The sequence below is a fragment of the Elephantulus edwardii genome, unplaced genomic scaffold (genome assembly GCF_000299155.1).
Source record: "Elephantulus edwardii isolate Elephantulus edwardi_28Jun2011 unplaced genomic scaffold, EleEdw1.0 scaffold00015, whole genome shotgun sequence".
In the NCBI taxonomy this organism is placed as follows: Eukaryota; Metazoa; Chordata; class Mammalia; order Macroscelidea; family Macroscelididae; genus Elephantulus; species Elephantulus edwardii.
The window spans coordinates 1,272,969-1,291,450 of record NW_006399765.1 but is presented as its reverse complement, the minus strand read 5'-3'; the positions used below and the strand labels follow the sequence as shown (position 1 = coordinate 1,291,450).

Below are 18,482 nucleotides of genomic sequence, written 5' to 3'. Positions count from 1 at the left end.
ACAAACACTCATTACGTTTACAAGACTGTAGGCCAGGAACTTGAGCAGGGTACCTTAAGAATGGCTTGTGTTTGCTCCGAGATGTTTTGACTGGGGACTGAACAGCTGCAGATTCCCAGGATGGTCTGATCAGGACCGTATATATCAGAGACCTTAGTTTTGGCTGTTCCTGGACCCTTAATTCTCTTCCGTGTCACATACTCTGAAAAAACTAGGATATCCAAGAGGGTAGTCATGAATGACACCCACGTTGAGGTCATTGGAGCAAGCATTTTCTCTTCATTTCCATGTAGCTTCTCTATGCAATTAGCTTGGGCTTCCTCCCAGCATGGCAGTCTCCAAGGTAGTCAGACTTCTCACACAGTAGCAAGTGTGACCATCAATAGAGGAGACGTGAGCTCAGGCTCGGAAGGCCTGGACTTGGTTACTGGCCACATTCCTGCCACCAGAGCCCCTGATCAAAGCAGCTAAAGGGGAGGGGAGCCCAGATTCAAGGGGAGAGGACATATATCTGGCTCTGGAGAAGTGCTGTAGTTAATCTATCATGCCCCTAACCCTAACCCTAACCCTAACCCTAATGGAGGCCACAGCCAAGGTTCAAGGTTATGGGTGGGTATCTAGGACTCAAAAATGGAGAAAGATACCTTTCTTGTATTTGATGCTCTTAATTTTTCAAGAGCTTACAGGGGTCGTGTTGAAAGAGACATCACTACAAGCAGCAGCCAATCCAAACCATAGAGCATTACAGGCCATAGAGTGGATAAGAGTCCAGGCTCCCAAGTTAAAGATCTGGGTTCATAAGTCACCGTTTTACTAATTTGCTGTGTGTTTGGACAAGGCCCTTACCTACTCTGAGCTTTTATTTTATCAACTGGAAAAAAAAATACACTCTAAACTGTGTCCATCATTCACTGCAGCCCCTAAGGGCTGTGAGGACCCTGGTTATGGCAGAACTAAGCTGTAATCATGTTGTTTGTTGTTGTTGTTGTTATGTGCCATCGAGTTGCTTACGACTCATAGAGACCCTATGTACAACATCCCTAAACTCTGCTCTGTCCTGTGCCAATCGCACTGTCTCCAACACACGCATTCCGATTACCCCAGTCACTGAATCAATCCACCTCATAGGGGGCCTTCCCCTTCTGCGCTGTCCCTCCACCCTACCAAGCATGATGTCCCTCTCCAAGGACCTGTCCCTCCTTGCATCATGTCCAAAGTATGTTAGATGGAGCCTTAGAATCCTTGCCTCCAAGGAGCAGCCCGGTTTGACCCTTTTAAGGATGAATCTGTTTGTTTTCCTAGCAGTCCATGGTACCCTCAATACTCTTCTCCAGCACCACAGCTCAAAGGCATCAATTACAGACATGTTAATATCATATACACCAAGCCCTTAGGGACAGTGCTGGCACTTACTAAACACTTAATAAATGTTAGCTGCTTCTAGAAGCATACCAGCAAGAGTCCCAACTGGTAGACTCCTTAAATAATGGTATGCTAAAATTGTACAACAGAGGATACAAGTAGGAGATCGTTAGAAACGAGTATTAGTACCAAAAAAGCAAGTATGTTAACTCAACATGCCCTGATTTTTCAGACTATTTAAAAATCAAAGGTGAGTCCCAAGTAGGAGATGATTTCAGTGGGAGATGGGGTGGGGAAGCTTCCAGATGGGAGCTGGGCAGTGACCTCGGGAACCCCGCCTGCTTGTGGACCCGTGCCCTCCTTCCCAGGTGAACAGCAACAATGACCGGGGCGTGGTGCAAGGCCAGTGGCAGGGCAAGTACGGCGGTGGTACCAGCCCGCTGCACTGGCAGGGCAGCGTGGCCATCCTGCAGAAGTGGTTCAAGGGCAGGTACAAGCCAGTCAAATACGGCCAATGCTGGGTCTTCGCTGGAGTCATGTGCACAGGTACCCACGCCACTCCCATCCCACCCCCCCATCCCCCCACCTCACCCCACCCCCAGCAAGAAGCTCCTGTGCCCCCCACAGAGCTTTCTTCCTTTGCATAGATCACAATCCACTTGTTTTAATTTGTTTCAAATGACCATCTTCTTTCACACATGAATTTGTGAGTTGGGGATCCGTCTCTGATCTGAACTATCAGCTGGGACTGAGGACTCTGTGAAGACAGCCTCCCCACCCTGGTGCCTCATCCCTCTCAGCTTTTCTCTGCCTTCACTTCCTTCCCCTACCTCCCATCGTGTCCCATTCCCCAGGGCTTCTCTGTGCAGTTTAAACCTCTCACAGTAGAGCATTGTCTGAGATTCTGGCTTCTCACGTATCTGTTCATGATCCATGTCTTTATCTGGAGACTTGGCTGATGAGCAGATAGTTTGTTCAAATTCTTTCTGATCTTTTCTTTTTGGGATCCCACCTCTCTCTGCCTCTGCCTCACTGTGTGCCCTTGGGCTGATCATGTGGACCCCAAGGCCTCAGGTTCTCCTCTAGAGCAGGCTCTAGTCTGTGGCCACTGTGGCTGACCAGTGTCAGTCCTGTCTACTCTACCAGGGGACACAGTAGAGTCTCCAGGAGATGCCAGAAAGGATGCACAGACGAGGGTGGACAGGAGGCTCAGCCCATCAGAGGAGACGGGCCAGTGGAGACAGGGAGGATGTGGGCCTGGAAATGGGCCTCTGCCAGCCAGAGGAGACCTCGATCTCCGAATCCAGTGCCCTGGCCTGTCCCTGAGCCTCTCCAGCCTCCTCCTCTCCAGTCCTCAGGTGCCTGGGGATTGCCACTCGGGTAGTGTCCAACTTCAACTCGGCCCATGACACGGACAGGAACCTGAGTGTAGACAAATACGTGGACTCCTACGGGCGGACGCTGGATGACCTGACGGAGGACAGCATGTGGTGAGTTGAGGGGACTGGATGGGGCTGTTTGAGGCCCAGCATGTGTATCAGGGCCTCGTCCTACATCACAGCCGAGGAGGAACAAATTCAGATCTAGAACCGCCCCCTGCTGAGTCTGAGCCTGTTCTGGGGGAGCAGGGAGCACCCTGTGCCATTGGGTGGAAAGGGGGGCGTCCCTAGATACAGCACTCCTCTTCTGAGAAGAGAGGGAGTATCTGCACACACAGAACCCACAGGCAGAAGGGGTCCTAGACCTTGAACCTGATTCTGAACTCCGAGCTCTGTGAGAACCAGAGCCTGCCCCGTGCTCCCCAGGAAGTCACCTCAGCACGGAGCATCTGCTCCCCCATCTACTGCCTGGGCCTCTGAGCTGTGGCCGCCCAGGTAGGAGACAGCCTCCTCCTCAGTGAGCACAAGCCAAAACTCTTCAAACAGTGCTTTAAAAGTTCATTATCATCTCATTTTGTAAAACAGGAGACTCATAGTGTAGGTTAATATTCAAAAGCTATGAAACCATTTACAGTGAGAACTCTTCCCGTCATTTCCCCAGGCTCTCGTCCTTCTCTCCAGGGACAGAACACCACCAGCTTCTCACACAGCCTTTCAGAGAGAAGCTCAGCAGATAATAGGACATGTGTCTGTCCCCCTCCGCACCCACCTGCCAGCAAAATGTCTATCCGTTCTTCCTCATACATTTAACAATTCCAGTATAGGAGGAGCTTCTTTAGTTTTAGTCTAAGACATTTAAAGTCTTAGTAATAACATCATGCAAATGAGTACCTAGTCAACCAGACCCAGTCCTAAGTAGTTTGTGAATTAGCTCACACATCCCTCCAAACAACCTTATCAGTAAGTAGTATCTCTTTGAATAAATAAGAAACACAAACACAGATAGGTTAAGCAACTAGCTGAAGATCACACAGCTAATGAATGGAAGAGCAGGATATGAACCTGTCCTGCATCTTCCTCACCCAACTCACTGTCACTGAGTCCGACTCATAGCTGACCCTCCAGTGGGTTTCCAAGTTTGCTATGCATCAGAAAGCTGGACAATGACTAGGGATGATAGAAGGAGAATTGGTGCCTTTGAGCTGTGGTCCTGGAGAAGAGTATTGAATATAACACAGACTGCTAGGAGAACAAGTTCATCCTAGAGAGGGTGAAACCAGGCTGCTCCTTGGAGGCAAGGATTCTGAAGCTTCGTCTGGCATACTTTGGACATGTTGCAAGGAGGGACCAGTCCTTGGAGAAAGACATCATGCTTGGAAGGGTGGAGGGATAGTGCAAGAGAGGCAGACCCTCAATGAGATGAATTGATTCAATGACTGGGATAATGGGAGTAGGTGTGTCAGAGACAATAAGATTGGCACAGGATAGAGCAGGGTTTAGGGCTGTTGTCGATATGAATTGCAGGTGACTCAATGGCACACAACAACAATAACAACAAACCTATCAAAAGGAGATTGTTCATCTTTCTCCCACAGAACGGCTGTGATTTGAACCACCAGAGATTATGGACTCCACGTCCACAACTCCCTACTGCTTAGTTGCATTGGAGCGGGGGTTGGGGAGGTGAGGAGAAATCATTTTTACTATCCCATATGGATGGATATCTGAGTTGCTTCTAAACTTTCACTTCTTACAAACACGGCTTTGGTGAATCACCTTGTCTGAATGTCTGTTCATACCCAGGCAAATCTGGGTCAACTTCCAAAAGATTAGGGAAGAGAGTATGCATCACAGATGGGAGCTGTGGTGACTTGATGGAAAGGAATTGTGCTCCCAACCCAAAGTTATGTGGTTCAAATCCACCAAAGAGGGGGCATCCTCCTGCTGTGCATTTTCCTGCCTCTGAAAACCTGCTGGAAAGTCGGGTGATGGTACTCAACAGCAACATACACTGCAGACATACAGACAGCCTCGCGTCCGTCCATCCGTCATCCCCAGGGGAACAGGCCCTGGTATCTTTTCCTCTACCTAGCCTCCACTCTCAGATTATCCCCCTTTTCTTCTCATTCCTCCTCTCCTCTGTTCTTATCACACCCTATCCCTGAAGGAACACTCTCCCACTCCCTGAGAAATATCAAAAAGCATATTCTGCCCATGGTCTCATGCAGAACCAAGAGCCACTCCTTTCCAATGCTGCCATCTGTCACCACCGAGGGGGCCAGAGGTCTCCCATTTTCCCAAGGCCTGTTTCTTCCTTCAGGGTCAGCTGTGAAGATGCAGTCAGGCAACGAGGAACTCAGGCTCTCCTCTGCCATTTGCTCCCTGTGCTGATGCATTCACTTCCTGGCACTTGCCCTGGTCTTGTCATCTTTGACAGGGAAATTTCCGAATACAATCTCTTCTGTGTGAGAAGCCCACAGAGGGTGCATAAGCTGAAGCCTGTCCCAACCCCATGGGCCTGCCTTCCCCCAGACTCACCCACACACCTTCTGGTCATTGAACACACCAAACGTTTTCAGGTCTTGGGAGATTCGCACATGCCGTTCCCTCTGCCCTAACACGGTTCCCTTGACTCTCCCCGTACCTTGCTCTTTCTCATTTAGGTCCCATTTAGATGTCGTTTATCTGGAGCACATCCCCAGCCGCTATCCTCTGCCTCAAGCTCCTCTTTTGCGATAGCTTTTATTGTTACTTGTATTTATGTTATTTATCCACTAGCTTAATAGAGTTGTCTATCTCCTCACCTGTCCCATTTGTTTATAAACTGCACAAAGTAGGATATCTAATTCCTGTCTAATTTATAGTTGTGTTGATGGCGCCTTGGACAAGTTCTTGGTATTCAGCTAACACGTGCTTATAAAAGTGTGTGAACAAAGTACAAGAACTAGGCCGCAGATAGGGCTCACAGGAGGAGAACTCTCTCCTTTGGGTTCCTGTGCTCATCCTAGGCCACCTCACCTGTCCCCTGTCTGTGGCAGGAATTTCCATGTCTGGAACGAGAGCTGGTTTGCCCGGAAGGACCTGGGCCCCTCTTACAATGGCTGGCAGGTTCTGGACGCCACGCCCCAGGAGGAGAGTGAAGGTACAGGCGGGGCAGGTGGGTCCCCAGGCCCCTCATCTTCCCGACCCTCGCTGGCCATGCCCACCCCTTGTGCCCAGGCATATTCCGGTGTGGCCCGGCCTCGGTCACCGCCATCCGCGAGGGCGACGTGCACCTGGCCCACGACGGCCCGTTCGTGTTTGCGGAGGTCAACGCCGACTACATCACCTGGCTGTGGCATGATGATGAGAGCCACGAACGCGTGTACTCGGACCCCAGGAAGATCGGGAGGTGCATCAGCACCAAGGCGGTGGGCAGCAACTCCCGAGTGGACATCACAGGCCTCTACAAGTACCCAGAAGGTAAGGGCAGCGAGGCAGCCTCTGCATGGTGTCAGCGGGGTAACAGCACACTGCCAGGGGCCAGATCCAGTCACAGATGCGGGAATGGCAATAAACTCAAGCTCATTGCTCAGGGGTCAGAACTACCTCACAGCTGACCCTCTGGTGGGTTTTCAGATGGCTGTAAAGCTCATGGAGGAAACTTCCTTGAGGCAGCTAAAACCTTCTTAGATACAACCTCTGGGTGGGTTCGCACTGTCAGTTATTAACCCATCACTTAATTTGTGATACCCAAGGACTCCTTATTAGGAGTCAATGTTGTTGTTGTTGTTGTATACCATCAATTTTGAACTAACTCATAGCTGATCCTCCAGCAGATTTTCAGAGGCAGTAAATCCCACAGGAAGAGATTGCCTATCTTTTTCTCATGGAGCATCTAGTGGATTTGAACCATGTCCATTTGGGATGGCAGCATGTTCTCTTACCACTAAGCCACCAAAACTAGAATGTCTGTAAGTGAAAAGCAGCCAACAAACAGTGAGTGCTGCACTGGCTTAGTACTAAGACACCAGCAGGTCAGAAAGAGGAGCAGATGGTGTCAGAGCCTGCGTGTAGAATAGAAATGGATTTAAAGCTCCCCTAATAACCATAGCCTTTGGTAGCCTAGTGGGTAAGGAGTTGTGCTGCCAACCCAAAGGCCTTCAGTTCAAATCCACCAGCTACTTTTCTGGAGATAGATGGGTAAATCTCCTGCTGTGGGGTTTACAGACCCTGAAAACCCCTGGAGGGTTCAGCTATGAGTCAGTTCTAGCTCGGTGGCAAAGAGTTGTTGTTTTTCAAATGTTAAGCTCTAATGCAGACCTAACTCATGTAGGTCTATCTCTATCAGAGTCAGCTATTATATGAGGCCTCAGACCCAGTAGTCAGAGAACGTGGAAGTGTGTATGTTTATGTGCAATATCCTGACTTACCGTTGTTGAAAAAAGGATTAAACTATGTGAATAGTGTGAGAATCCAAGGCGATGACCTGAGGTGTCGAGAGGCCCATGGGTTCCCTGGACAGTGGCAGTAGATTAAGGTGCTTGGAGTAACTGTCTTGCCCTGAAAAGAGAGGGGAGAAGAGGAGGTGGGAGCAGGGTGAGGGGAAGCAGTGCTCGAAGCAGTGCTCAGCTCTGACCGTGTGAGGTGCCCACAGGGTCCCGGAAGGAGAGACAGGTATATCGCAAGGCCGTGAGGAAGCTGTTCAGCGTGGAAACCCGCGGGCGGAGAGACCGGGTGCGCAGGGCTGGAGGACGCGGTCTCTGGCGTGAGGACCTCCTGGAGCCAGCCACCAAGCCCAGTGTCACGGGCAAGTTCAAGCTGCTGGAGCCTCCTGTCCTGGGCCACGACCTGAGCCTGGCCCTGTGCCTGACCAACCTCACAACCCGATCACAGAAGGTCCGCGTCAACCTCAGCGGGGCCACCATCCTCTACACTCGCCGGCCGGTGGCCGAGATCCTGCGTGAGTCGCACTCTGTCCAGCTGGGGCCTGAGGGAGGTAAGAGTGTCACCAGTGAGACCTGTTCAGGTCCACTCCCAGGGATGGGGTTGCTCACGATCCCTCATCTCCTGGCAGGGAAGGTCATTCTTGTGTACTGTACTCAGTGGGGAGCCCATGGACCTCCCCTCCCCACTTTCCAGACGAAAAGACTGAGGCTGGAGGACCCAGTTAATCATAATTATTGTTTACAAAATACTCACAACTAAGGAAATGGACTCATAAGTTTTGTTCTGTTAGATGAACTCTGAACTGACTGGTGATTAGCAAGCACGCTTGTCACAACCGGGTTTGCAGCGTTCCATCGATGTGCAGAGCCCTCCTTCCCATTCTTCCCCATTGTTCTTGTGTGCTGTTGGCTCAAGAGAACTCATAAAAGGAAACTTTTTTTTGTCCACGGCAGTGCAGTCTATTTGAAGTGACAGTGACTCTGTAGGACAGAGTAGAACTGTCCCACAGAGTTTCCAGGGGAGGCAAGAATCCTGAGGTTCCGTCTGACATACTTTGGACATGAAGCAAGGAGGGACCTGTCCTTGGAGAGGGATGTCATGCTTAGGTCCTTGGAGAGGGACGTCATGCTTAGGAGGGTGGAGGGACAGCTCAGGAGATGGATTGATTCCGTCACTGGGGTAATGGGGATAGGTGTGTCAGAGACAATAAGATTGGCAAGGGATAGAGCAGTGTTTAGGGCTGTTGTCCATAGGGTTGCTGTGAGTCTCAAGTGACTCGATGCACGTAACAACAACAAATGTTTCTCGCAGTGGATTGCCACATCTCTCTCCTGCAAAGCAGGCTGGTCAATTTGCATCACCAGCCTTTCAATTAGCAGCCAACTGCTTTAAGCACTCTGCCACCAGGGCTCCTTCTGGACTCTCTTGTTGTTGTTAGGGAACATCAGGTGGGATCTGACTCACAGCAGCCAAAGTACAACAGGCCAAAGGGGTGCCCGGTCCTGTGCCAGCCTCACAGTCTAGGCTTTGCTTCGACCAGTTGGTGCCCTCACCGTGTCAGTCCAGCTTGCCGAGGACCTTCCTCTCCTTCGCTGACCCTCTGCTTTCTCATGCATGATGTCCTTTTCCCATGACTGGACCCTCTCGGTCACCCCACAAAAAACAGAGCAACACTGCCCCCAGAGAGTTTCCCAGGCTGTAATCTGAACGGAAGGGAGCTCTGGTGACCTAGTGGTAAGGAGTTGTACTGCCAACCCAAAGGCATGTGGTTCAAATCCACCGCTGCTCCTCGAAAGATGGGCCATCTCCTCCCGCGGGAGTCACACTTTACCTGCTGGAGGGTCAGCTGTGAGTTGATTCTGACTCCATGGGACACAACAACAACAACAATCTGAATTGGAGCAGATGGCTAGGTCTTTACTCCCACAGAGCCACTGGTCGGGTGGATCAACCAGCCTTCTGGTTTACAGGCTAGCACTTAACTATGGCGCCCCCCATGGTCCCTTTTCTCTATTAAAAACACTCATAAAGTACAAATTTACACCACCACTCCCAAGTAGATTTTCAGAGGCTGTAAATCTCACAGGAAGAGACTGCCTATCTTTCTCCCAAGGAGCAGATGGTGGTTTCAAACTGTGCTCCTTTGCACTGGCAACACAACTCCCTAGGCCACCAGAGTTCTTTCTTATTAACACTCCCTAACGCCAAGGGGTGAGGCAAGTTAAAAGCTTTGCCGTTTTGGGGTTCAGGCTTTTACCATTGAATTTAGGTTTCTTGGGTAAGGAAAAACCCTTAAGTTTGAAGTAATGTATCTGTTGCCAGTTTTTTCTTTGACTGAGTTAAAAAGAGCCCACAAATGTTTTATGTCAAAGTGACCCAGCTTTGAAGCCATTTATAGCCTTTATTTATCCCAATTAGGGTGAATATTTACACACTGAGTGGAATAAACACCTTCTGGGAGTATTTAATAAAATCGGGAATATGCCTTCTGTTACCTTTTTACATCCAAAAAAATTCTGGCACCCATCTGGCTACAGGTGATCAGTATGAGGCGGATGGATTCTTTTATTAGGTGTTTACACCTGCAAGGTCTTATCCTGAGACTTACAGGATGACGGCCTGTGACGTTGTATAAATTACATGTAACGGCAATAATCCACCCGCAATCAGCTTCTGCGAGGCACTGGGAGTAGCTCCGTCTCTCGGATGAGGAACTCACCCCAGGAAGATGCTCTATAGTAACATCCCAGAGTCCACTTGAATGAAAGCAAAAGAGATCTGCTGAGGGATTGATGTGGTCCAGGCCAGGGAAGGTCCCGTGTCACAGAGCAGAAATGGCCCCTCACCATAATTAGAAAAGGACACATTCTTGTACCAGTGGATGAGGACTAAAGGTCACAAAACTCATAATTGACTAGAAGACCGTCAGGAAAGTTAATGATAACTAGAAGTGAGAGCTTGGCAAGGCCAGATGTGTAACACATAAATGAGATGGTGTGATTGGTTAAAGGTAGATAGTGAGTTTATTATGGGATGGTACTAGGAAATCATCTAGTAACCTGTTAGTAAGGTGGAAGCTCCGACGGCCGAGTGGCAAGGAGTTGCACTGCCAATGGAAAGGTATTCAGTTCAAATCCAACAGATGCTCTGTTACAGAAAGATGGACAGTCTCCTCGCGTGTGACTTACAGCCTCTAAAAACCCATGGGAGCCAGCTGTGAGGCAGTTCTGACTTGACAGCACAGAGTAGCAACATTAGCAAGGAACTCTGATATCACAAAGAGAGTTGAGTGTGTGCATTTTTACTGGCTGAGAGGTTGGGGTCCAAATCCACCAACTGCTTCATGGGAGAAAGAAGGGCAGTCTCCTCCTATACAGACTTCGAGCCTTAGAAACCAGACAGAGGGATCAAGTCAACAGTATTAGGTTTGGGGTTGCATTAGTAAAAATTCCTTTTCAATTGTGTCTGCTTCTAGGGCTCATTGTAAATATGCACCTATAATGCCGTGCATCAATACCCTGTGGGTTTTGCATCTGCCAGACTACGGAGAAAAGGAAGGGGTTTTTTTAAGAGGATAAGTTTAGGTCAGCATTGAGGTTAAAGGAACCAGTCAGAAAAGGTGGCTTTGGAAAATCCAACATGGATTCCAGACTCATGTCAAGGCTTTTAAATGGACTTAAAGTTCTGTTTTTCAACTTCTCTATTTGCACAAACTATATTACTCTCATTTCAAACTCTCATACATTTTCTTCCTTTTGATCATAGATTTTTGGTTTAAAATCTTTTGATGACATATAAGTGAGGTACTTCCTTCTACTGACTGGTCAACAGCTCTTTTAGAGATTGGTTTGTTTTGGAACATTTAATACCCTCAAATTTTCTAATAACCAAAAAGCACTTTTTGATAGCCAGGCTCCATCTAGTGTCTTCACCGTGCCTTGCTTCAGCATACAGTTGTAGTGATCTTGTTTTAGTATATGTGCTGCCGAAGTGAGCACAGTTTTCGTTGATCTTGTTAATGAACCGGTAGCACGGAGTAGGGCCACATTCAGAGTTGGCTTATTGGTAAGGAATTGTGCTATCAAACCAAAGGTATGTGGTTTGAATCTATCAGCAGCTCTGTGGGAGAATGCTCAAGCTTCTCCTGAGAGATTTACTGCTTTTGAAAACCCACTGGAGGATCAGCTATGAGTCAGTCCCAACTCAACAGTACACAACAACAAATTAGGTGTTACACTATTGTTGTTGTTGTTGTTATATGCCATCAAGTTGCCTGCTACTCATAGCAACCCTATGTACAACAGTCCTAAACCCTGCTCTATCCTGTGCCAATCTTATTGTCTCTGACACACCTACCCCCATTACCCGAGCCACTGAACCAATCCATCTCATCAAAGATCTTTCTTTCCTTCCCTGTCCCTCCACCCACCCAAGCATGGTGTCCCTCTCCAAGGACTAGTCCCTCCTTGCAAATTGTCCAAAGTATGTCAGACAAAGCTTCAGAATCCTTGCCTCGAAGGAGCAGCTTGGTTTAATCCTCTCTAGGATGAACCTGTTTGTTCTCTTAGTAGTCCATGCTATATTCAATACTCCTCTCCAACACAGGTCAAAGGCTTCAATTCTCCTTCTATCATCCCTAGTCATTGCCCAGCTCTCTGATTCATAACAAATGACTGCAAAGACCATGGCCTGTATCAGGTGCACCTTAGTCTCCAGTTTGACATCATTGCTTTTGAGTACTTTGGAGAGGTCTCTGACAGCAGACTCTCCCAACGCAATACATCTTTGTTTTTCTTTTTTTTTTTTAACGCAATACATCTTTTCATTTCCTGTCTGCTGGTGCCAAGAGTGTGAAGATTGTGAAGCCAAGCAAATCAAAGCTATTTATAATCTCAATCCCTTCACCATCCATTATGATTCTGCCAATCAGCCCAGTGGTGAGAATCATTGTTTTCTTGATATTGAGTTTCAATCTATACAGAAGGCTGCAGTCCTTGACTTTCCACAGCAAGCACTTCAGGTCTTCCTCAGTTTCAGCAAGCAGGGTTGTGTTATCTGCATAATGCAGATTATTGATGAGTCTTCCTCCAATCCTGATGCCACGTTTCTCCATATAGAACCCAGCCTCCTGAATAATCTGTTCTGCATATAGATTGAAAAAGTATGGAAGTAGGACACATCCCTGTCATACACCCTTTTCAATTTTGAGCTGTGCAGTGTTCCCTTGCTCTGTTCTGCATGGAGTTATACTTGGACCAGGAGGCAGTCATCAGAACAGAGCAAGCAAACACTGCGTGGAGTTACACTATTAGGAGACCTATAAAGCAAGAACTCAAGTTTCTTGACAGAATAAATGTCAATAATATGCATGAGCTACTTTCCTGGAAACATGTTTGTTCTCTGGGTCAAAATATTAGTATTTTGAGGGGTTTTTTATGTATTAGATTTGTATATAGCAATTTCTTATTCCAGTTATAATGCCAAGGATTCTAAGTATTTTCAGTGTTATCAGCTATTTCATCCAGAGTGATAGATTCAGTTCTAACTTTGTTGTAGTTGTTAGGTTCCACTAAGTGGACTACAACTCACAGCGACCCTGGGAACAACAGATCTGCATCCTGCCCCGCACCATCCTCACAACCACTGACATGCTCAAGCCTCGTTTGTTATGGTCACTGTGTCAACCCATCTTGTGGAGGGTTTCTTTTTCTCTGACACTCTGTCTTTCCCAGTGTGACGTCTTTTTTCAAGGACTGATCCCTCCTGACAAGGTGCCCAAAGAATGTGAGGTGAAGTTTCACCGTCTTTACTTCTAAGGAGAATCATGGTTGCATGGCCTCCAAGATCGATTTGTGTGTCCTTTTGGCAGTCCATGGGATATTCAGTACTCTTCTCCAACACTGTTCGAATATTGGTGTTGTTAGGTGCCTTCCAGTCAAGTACAATTCATAACAACCCTACAAACAATCAATCTGAACTCTGTGCTATCCCTTACCACTCAATTACTATTGTTGCGTACCATAGAGTTGGAACCAACCCATATCTGACCGCCTGGTGGGATTTCAGAGGCAGATAATCGCACAAAAGGAGATTGCCCATCTTTCTCCCACGGAGCAAGCTGGTGGCCTCGAACTGCCTACCTTTGAGATTGCAGCACAGTTTCCTGCACTCGGCCACCAGAGCTCCCCATGCCATCCAATAGCATGTTTTAAGTCAGTAACTCTATACTGAGGAAGGAAGCTTCTTTTAAGTGACTACCCTAGGCTAGCAGCTCTGTAAGGAGCTCTGCTGCCAACACAAAAGTACTAGGTTCAAATCCACCAGCTGCTCTGCAGGAGAATGATGGCAATCTCCTCCCATATGATTTTCCTGACTCTGGAAATCCCCTGGAGGGTCAGCTATGGGTCGGTGTCAACTCTACAATACCCAACAACAAGAACAGGATAGAGGGGATAACCTGGATGGTTTAAAGTATTGGCCTATTATTCTAAAACCACTCAAACCCACAATACCGAGGAAAAAGGTCCAGAACTGGGTTTTGGTTTTACATTTTGGACACTTTGATCCTCCCCATGGAAACAAACAGCCCTAAGGGGTACAAATTTCACCCTTTCCAGTATTATTATCTAGGAGAATAATAAAAATTATAGAAAGATGGTAGCAATACTAAAGAAAATTGATGTAATAAAACTTCTGGACAACATGTAAGATTTTACTAGTCAATGAGAAAAACAGAGCAATTTCAAAAGTAATTAACACAGCCTTTGTCTACCCAGAGATAGTTAAACGTCCAAAACCTTTAAGGGCTGTTAGTATAACAAGCTAACTATTTGTGTTCTTTTTTTCATGAACAGTAGATACCAGAGCCTTTTTTTTTTTCAATATTTTTCTTCCTCTTCTCTATGCTTGTTCTATGTCTTTATTCATTCTGAAATTACCAATCTTACTTTAAAAGAAAATTACCTTGTCTCATTAAGTATAACATATTCCATAATATCTGCCTTAAGTTATTTGGAAGGATTTCATTCTCAAGGTTGTCAGAAAGATGAAGCCTTTTGTCAGAATGAATTTGCTTTCATTAATTCTTTGGAAATATTGGGTTATCTAATTCATATAATTCATTTATCTGTCATTAAAGTCATCAGAATAAGTTCCTTGAAGAAATAATATAATCTGATTTCATATACAAACTGGAAGGAAAAATTCTATTTTCTTAATCATGCTTCATAAGGTTTTTTTCTCAGAGAAAGTAATTTAGAATAATTTCCTTTCGAAAGCCTTGTTATCCCAATCAAAATTAACAACTTATCATTTTTGGTGTACTCTCTAAATGAACTTATTTGCATTAAAGGTTCTGAGAGAGGTTTTTCAAAGTCTAATTCATCAGATCGGTGCAAGAGCCGTTTTATATTCTTTTGAGGCTTAGCACAACCCTGTGGAACCACATGGCTGAACACAGAGGTAGAAGGAAAAGAGAAATCCAGATAGAATGTTCTTTCTAGATTAAAACTAAACCCTCAGGTAGAATCTCATGCACTTTCCTAAGCAGCTCACCAGAGACCTCATCATAGTGGAGACCATCTTAAGAGAGAATCACTGGATACCTGAATCTACTTCAATAATGCGCTTATAAAGTCTCTGGCTGTGTTTTGCATTGTGATTTTTTTTTCTTCAATATTTTGTTATCATCAGTAACAGCATAATACCCTTAAAATAGCACAACACTAAACAGAAGGAGCTACATAATTTGAAGTTATTTCTATTTAGGTTAACTATGGATTACCAAGAAAACAAATAGGCCTGTCTTGGAGAGGGTGAAACCAAGTCTCTCCTTAGAGGCTAGGATTTTGAAGCTCTGCCTCACATACTTTGGGTATGTGGCCAAGAGAAACCAGTCCTTGGAGAAGAACATTATAGTTGGAAGGGTGGGTGGACAGTTCAGGAAAGGAAGACCCCGGATGAGATGGATTGATACAGTATCTGGGAAATGGGGTTTGGTGTGTCGAAATTAGTGAGACTGGCTCAGGACAGGGAAGGGTTCAGAGCTGCTGTAGAGGGTCACTATACATTCACAGGCAACTCAACTGCACATAACAACAACAACAACATTTTGGTTTTTTGGTGCTTTTTTTTTCCATTTAAGCCTCTTAGAGTCAACAAGACCTTAGGGAGGGCCTTTGTATTTAAAGTTGGTTGTTATTATATTTTGGAGGAACATTCCTTTAAGTGGTACATCACTTCTGTCAATTTGCTGTACTGAGGTAACCTGGAGTTGCTGTGATGCTGAACTTTGTGACATTGGGGTGTCAAATGCCATAATGGTTACCCATGGTGGACAGTGTTTGGTGGAGCTCCCAGTTTAAGACAGATTTGGAAGCAGGAGTGGCATGCCTCTGAAAACTCTATGAACTTTGATAAATGTCGATTATTATAGAAAGGCTTCAGGTCTTTTGTTCATAGGGTCACTATGAGTTGTGCTCGACTCGATGGCAATCAACAACAACAACATCTTAAAATTACCAGAGATATTGTTCAGATCCTGTCCAAGAACCCTGGTCCAAACATGACACGCAAACTTTGCTCCAAAGTTTACCGTGGACTTTCTAAAGAATCTCTTGGTAATTGCATGCTAATAATAATAGCCATTGTATAGGGAGCTCTGGTGGCCTAGTGGCTAAGGAGATGTGTTGCCAACAAAAATGGAGACAGTTCAAATCCGCCAGCTGCTTCATGAGAAAAAAATGGCCAGTCTCCTCCCACATGGTTTACAGCCTCTGAAAACCCACTGGAGGATCAGCTATGGGTCAATTTTGACTTGTAATGAACTTGAGCTTTCTTATCCCATTATATGAATCAGCAAGGGAACCAATTGGAGTACTTGAGAGCAGTCCAGTCTGACCTTAAAGACATGACATTCTCTGCCTTACCAACCATCTAACACGCTTCTTAATGCACAAAAACTTATGCTTTCCCTTAATCAATGCACATAGAGACAGTCCTTATCCAGTTCAGCAAATTAAAATAGAAAGAAAGCCTTCCAGGATGCCTGAAAAGTTCTGAGATAGAAAAACACAAACAAGGTCATTTATCTTGCAAGCAAGAACTAGGAACAGATACGGCGAGATGAAACAGACAAGGAAATTATCTAGGATCCCTCAGTTACTTTGAAGAGTCCCATGCACAGAGGGGGCTCAAGATCAAGAGCTTATTTAGCTGGGGTGACACTCGAGAAATTTGTGGAGTTGTGAGCCCAAAAGAGATCTGCATGGTGGAGCTGACTGAACCTTCAGTCACCATCACTGATACCAAGATATGGCAAAGAGCAACATCGTGGAGTTTGCTTAACTAAAAGCGAAGAGCTTTATTGAGAGACAGTCATGATCTGGCCCAGTTCACATCCATAGTCACAGAGTGAAAATGGCCTCTCCACCGGACAAGGAGAAAGGGTACCTTCTTGCAGCATTGGAGGAAGAAGGAAAGGTTACAAAATTCATAATCGACTGAAATACCATCTGAAGAATTAAAAGCAAGAGAGCTAGAAGCAAGAAATTGTCATGGATAGATCCAAAATAAGTACGTGAGATTATATGATTGGTTAAAGGTATACGCTGTTATTATAGGATTGTCTCAAAACGATGACAAGGCAGGCCTTTCTTGTAATCTGTTATTAAATTTGCTCCCTCAATTGTGTTTGTTTTGAGGAGCTCATTGTAAAGACTTACTGTACATCAAATGCTGTACATCAAAATCCTTCAGGCATAAGCTATTACATCTTGTATCTGCCTGACCCCAGAGAAAAGAATTGTTTACTTTAGGGTACAGAATCAGGTCAACATCAAAGTTAAAGTAATTGCAGCTAGGAAGGCAGCTGTTAAAAAATCTAATGTAGATTCCAAACTCATGCTAAGAGTTACATTGGAATTCAAGGCCCCACTTTCAGACTTCTTTAGTTATACACATAGTAGGTGCCTCTGACGCTAGGATGTCAGTTTAAAGACTAAGGTACACCTGATACAAGATGTGGTATTTTCAGTTGTTACATATGCAACTGAAAGTTGGACTCTGAATGAGGAGGATCAAGAAAGAATTTATGCCTTTGATTTGTGGTGTTGGGTAAGAGTGTTGAACGTACTGTGGAGCCAAAAGAGTAAATCTTTCTTGAAGAAGGTACAACCAGAATGCTCCTTAGAGGCAAGGATGGTGAAACTCCATCTCACCTCCTTTGGTCCTGTTATTGGGAGGGACTAGTCGCTATGAGTTGTAGTCGACTTGACAGCAGCTAGCAGTGACAACAGGTAACTCTGATTATAAACTCTCATGCAAAGGTAAAATAATGATTCCAAAGTGACACAGTTAGGACATGCAGTAGCATAAAGTCTGTGGCATGTAAGTCCTCACCCAGGCCTTTCCCAGTAGGGAAATGACAAGGCCAGGGTTCAAAGCCAGGGTTGGCAAACCTCAGAGAACATTTACTCTGCTGATTCACCCATCTGCCTACAGGTTGTGTGTGGTCAGATCAGCTCAAATCAGTTATGTTTGAACTTGTTACGGAGATCTCGTGGCGTAGCGTGTACGCTAACCAAACATTAATGGTTCAAATCCAGCAGCTCTGGTCCTTGGAGAGAGAGGGATGGTCTCCTCCTGTAAAGATCTACAGCCTCCTTTACCCTATGAAGGTCACCATGACTCAGAATGACCAGCAGAGAGTGGGTAACGCTATGTTTCGACAATTGGGTGGTCCTGTGGGTTAGCGTTCAGTTGCTAAACAAAGTGTCAGTAGTTCTGTCCACCCCGAGAGAAAGCTGAGGCAGTCTGCTTTCCTAGCGCAGATCCTTAGAAGCCCTATGGGGCAGTTCCACTCTGTCCTACAGGGTCATTGGGTCTCGGTATCCACTAGATAAGGGAACTCTGGTGGCCTAGTGACAAGAAGCTGCACTACAATCCTAAAGGCACGTGGTTTGAGGCCACCAGATGCTCCATGGGAGAAGGATGGGCAATTTCCTCCCATGCGATTGTCTCTGAAAACCCACCAGAGGGGTCAGCTATGGTTCGGTTCCAACTCTGTAGTACACAGCAACAAAAACAACAACATCCACTAAAAAGCAGTGAGTTTGGGGGTTTGAGCTTAATGGTGGTTGTTGTTGTTATGTGCCGTCGAGTCATCTGCGACTCATAGCGAGCCTATGTACAACAGCCCTAAACCCTGCTCTAGCCTGTGCCAATCGCATTGCCTCTGACACACCCATCCTGATTACCCCAGTCACCAAATCAATCCACCTCATAGAGGGTCTTCCCATCCTGCGCTGTCCCTCC

General features: G+C 46.1%; 1 protein-coding gene across 1 annotated transcript in view; it reads left to right on the top strand.

The window, feature by feature from the left end:
* The window catches only part of TGM6 (transglutaminase 6), an 88,650-nt gene that overhangs the window by 51,164 nt on the left and 19,004 nt on the right, over positions 1–18,482 (top strand). Inside the window, exons 6-10 of the mRNA XM_006881669.1 lie at positions 1,731–1,908; positions 2,714–2,852; positions 5,780–5,883; positions 5,961–6,203; positions 7,378–7,719. Coding sequence (XP_006881731.1) covers positions 1,731–1,908; positions 2,714–2,852; positions 5,780–5,883; positions 5,961–6,203; positions 7,378–7,719 — 1,006 coding nt within the window. The remainder of the gene's footprint in view (positions 1–1,730; positions 1,909–2,713; positions 2,853–5,779; positions 5,884–5,960; positions 6,204–7,377; positions 7,720–18,482) is intronic.